A 3627-nucleotide genomic window follows, 5' to 3' on the forward strand; every position below is an offset into this window, starting at 1 on the left:
TTGCAGTTGGGGCAGGGGATGTTTGGGGCGGAACTAGACTGGAAGGTAGGGCTCTTTCAATCTTTTCTCAACTGCCGTATCCATTCTTTGTTTCTGATGCGTCTTTCCTCGAACTTGGTGACTCCAGATCTTACTAAGGAGCGTCAAACTTCTTCCTAGGTGGTATGAGTCCACGCAGTCCGCTGGAGGCAGTCTTTGCATGCATAGGGAGACATACCCTAATTTGCTCACCAGTGGGTTTGAAACCTGACCAGCTACCCTCTACCTGGTTCAGCCCACCTACCAAAGCGGTTACCATTGGTTAGGTCGCTACGCATGCTGCTGCTTCATGGAGCCACCGGTGAAAGTTTATTGGCAGGTGGGAACCAATGTAGAGAGGGCTGTCTTGATGTGAAGATTTAACGCTTAACTACTTAACTTAATAATCAGTACCTGACTGTCTCTGCTTTTTTCTCCATTCCAGGAGTGTGCACGATGTTTAGAAGCTTCATGCAGCTGACGCTCGGAGACAAGTGGAGACATCGCTTCCTTCTCTGAGGTTCCTCCAACCTCACCTCCTAGCTGTAGCACTCAGGTTATGCCCCTGATGGCTGCCGTCCCAGCTCACGGAACTGGCAAAGGAGGCGGCGGTGGTGATGGAAAACATGGCAGCATGCGACACATCAGTGCAGCGGAAGGAGGTGGTAGAGGAAGTGGCGACGCTGATGGAGTTTGCGATGGTGGGAGCGGGTTCAACAGTGCAGCAGCCACCATCAGTGTGGCCCGTGGGGCCAGCCCTGATTATGGCCTGCTGGAGATGGATGAAAACGACAACAGTTTTCCCTGGGGGCTTATTCATCACAACGAACTGGCACAGATGCTCACCATAGGTCTTGGAAAGGTTAGTATTTTTAAAAAAAAGTAATGGTTAGTGCGCAAAGCGTCTTTGCTGTAACGGTTTATGATTTGCTGTCGCGCGCAAAGAAGTGAGATGGAACCCTGCGATGAGAAGTTATTTTACCAAATGTTTTGATGTGTCTTCCGATGCGTGTATCCCCTTCCTATCTGTATTGGTCCTGATAGGCAGTGTCAAAAGGAGGGGAAGGGGTGAGGGCAAAATGATATATAATATGACAGATACTTATGTCCAAAATTTAGTAAGGTCAATGTCCAAATCTCAAATGGTTCGTGCACTACACAAAACTAATAACACCTAAGCAAAATAATAATGAGCACATTTAATGGTCCAAGTTTTGCATGGTATTTGGGATTGCTCTGTTTTCTGGTTTGTTTGTAACTATCGAGACAAAATATCAAAATAGAAAATTGTTTACTGCAATACAAAATTCTCCATTCATTAGATATGTAATGTATGTCCTTTCTGTCAATATTGATGCTTCTCAATACATTCACGAAGACAATTTTACGTTTCTTTGATTTCGCACCATTTTGCCGAGCCTGATTTTTTAAAGTCAGTTTTAAGTGACCATATCTCGGGCATCTATTAACGTTGATGAATTATAAATGTGTCAAAGTCAAATGGTCAAAATTTATTTAGCTTAAAATTGGTATGCTGCCTGAGTAAATAAAGCGAGGCTTTAACACGATGATTTGGTGACTAGATTTTCAAGTTTCTTTTGGACACCACTCTATGTGTCACGACTCAGCGGAATCAGTAAAGCACACCCACCTGTCTTGCATTTGATTTTTTAAAATACTCATGTATCTGGATATTTGCGTTAGAAGGACATGGGGGTCGCCTGGCTTCATTGGTAAAATAAAAATGAGAGAGAGAGAGAGAGAGAGAGAGAGAGAGAGAGAGAGAGAGAGAGAGAGAGAGAGAGAGAGAGAGAGAGAGAGAGGGGGGGGGGAGGGAGGGAGGGAGGGAGGGAGGGACGGACGGACAGACAGACAGACAGACAGAGACAGGAGAGACAGAGACAGAGACACAGAGACAGAGAGAGGTTTCAAATGTCGGCTGGGGTAAGATTCCAGAAGATTCTTAGGTCAGAATAAGGGCCCGTGTCCACTGCGACGGACACCAACCGACCCGATAACGTCCGTTTCTCGGAAAGTCGGTGGTTGAAATGGAGCACCGTCCTATTTCCTAAGAAATCAGTGAAAAGTCCGTTTGGCTGTGTCAACAGACACGACACGACACTCCCCGACAAAAGACGTGTCGGCTGGAAAGCCGCTTGCTCAATTTTAGCCGGGCCGGGTCATGACTCCTGAGCCAAAGGCCCCGCCGGGGCCAAAAAAAAATCAATCTAATTTTGAGTTCAGATTAAAATTCTAATGTCATATTCGTAATCAGCGCCTCAAAATTAGCAAAGTCTACGCGCGAACCACCTGGTTTAAATGCATATTAACATTTTTACCAATTTTCCTTTAGAAAACCCCATTCATTTCTTATTCTCGCCTTGGGTTCATTGACCTCGACTATTTATAGCCCTGAACCGAGGACACAGCCTTAGGACACAGTGTGTGGAATAATAAGGCCAGCAGGCCAACAGACTAGACGTGTCTTGTCCGAACTGGTGGACATTCAAGACGGAAAAGACCCGACCGATTGTCTTCCTCCCGACAAAAGTTCGGGCCGTGTCCGTCTCTGTGGACCCGTAGGGTAAATGAGTTTACCTAGATCACCAGAGTGTGATCGAGTGAGTTGCACAGTACAGAAAGCCTTTTGATTTAAAAAAAAAAAAAATGCCACGGGCACTGATGAAAAAAATAAAAATCAAGTTAGAAACCAGAGACGTTTACATAACTTTGCTTTTAAAACACAATTTTCCTTTTTTCCTGAAAAAGGTACCTGGAATAGTATACTTATAATCTGGACAACACCAAATGGACAACTTGCCCACCTCTTTACACAGAAACTAAGTGGCGAATTGCCCTGATTTTTTGCATGTTCCACTAAATTCCAAAAAACCCCTAAAAAATCTAGATTTTTGTGCATATTTATTTGACAAATATAAAGAGGTGTTCTCTGTATGTAATCATAATTATTTAATGACAGTATTCACAGGGATTTTTATTGGAACAGGAACGGTAGTTGAGGATTAGTTTTTGTTTTTGTTTTGGTTTTTTAAAACTTTTTTTTCGAATTGACTGTATGTGCCGCAAGACTGAGTTGTTTTCAGTCCGGTGGTAAGTGTGTGACAGTGGGTTTATTTAGATTTATAGACACCTGCATCATTATTTTGTTTGATTGCGGAAAGCTAAATTGCCCACTGAGTCAACTGACAAAAGCATAGACTTTAAAGTGCGCATGGTGTGAACTCCGAATTTGCATGTCAGTGAACGAACCGACTCTCCCCTCCTCTGGGCTCCTGACTTTTTCTGCAGCCTTTCTACTGCTACTCCTTTGCTCCTTTTTACTGCTGTCTTTCCGTCGCACCCCTATCTTCTGGTAGGAAATATCTACACCCGGCCTCTCGGACAAGGGCGAAAAATCTTGGAGGGCCTGCGTGCAAGTTGCACACGTTAAAGATCCGTTGCTGGTCTTCAATCGATAAGAGTAGGTTTCAACCGCCACCCGGGCAAAATTCAAAATGTCCTACCAACTGAAAAAGTTTAATGTGTCCCGCGCGCTCATATTATGACCTTATGCAGTTGTGAGCGCCGTAAAACACTTACCCCCCCCCT

The 3627-nt window shown here is 44.3% G+C and overlaps 1 protein-coding gene across 1 annotated transcript in view; it reads left to right on the forward strand.

The window, feature by feature from the left end:
- The window catches only part of LOC101852280 (mucin-19), a 59384-nt gene that overhangs the window by 18915 nt on the left and 36842 nt on the right, over positions 1-3627 (forward strand). The window contains exon 2 of the mRNA XM_005109608.3: positions 464-880. Within this exon, the coding sequence (XP_005109665.1) occupies positions 578-880 (303 nt within the window). The 5' untranslated portion in view covers positions 464-577. The remainder of the gene's footprint in view (positions 1-463; positions 881-3627) is intronic.

The sequence above is a fragment of the Aplysia californica genome, unplaced genomic scaffold (assembly GCF_000002075.1).
Source record: "Aplysia californica isolate F4 #8 unplaced genomic scaffold, AplCal3.0 scaffold00796, whole genome shotgun sequence".
NCBI classification, from domain to species: domain Eukaryota; kingdom Metazoa; phylum Mollusca; class Gastropoda; order Aplysiida; family Aplysiidae; genus Aplysia; species Aplysia californica.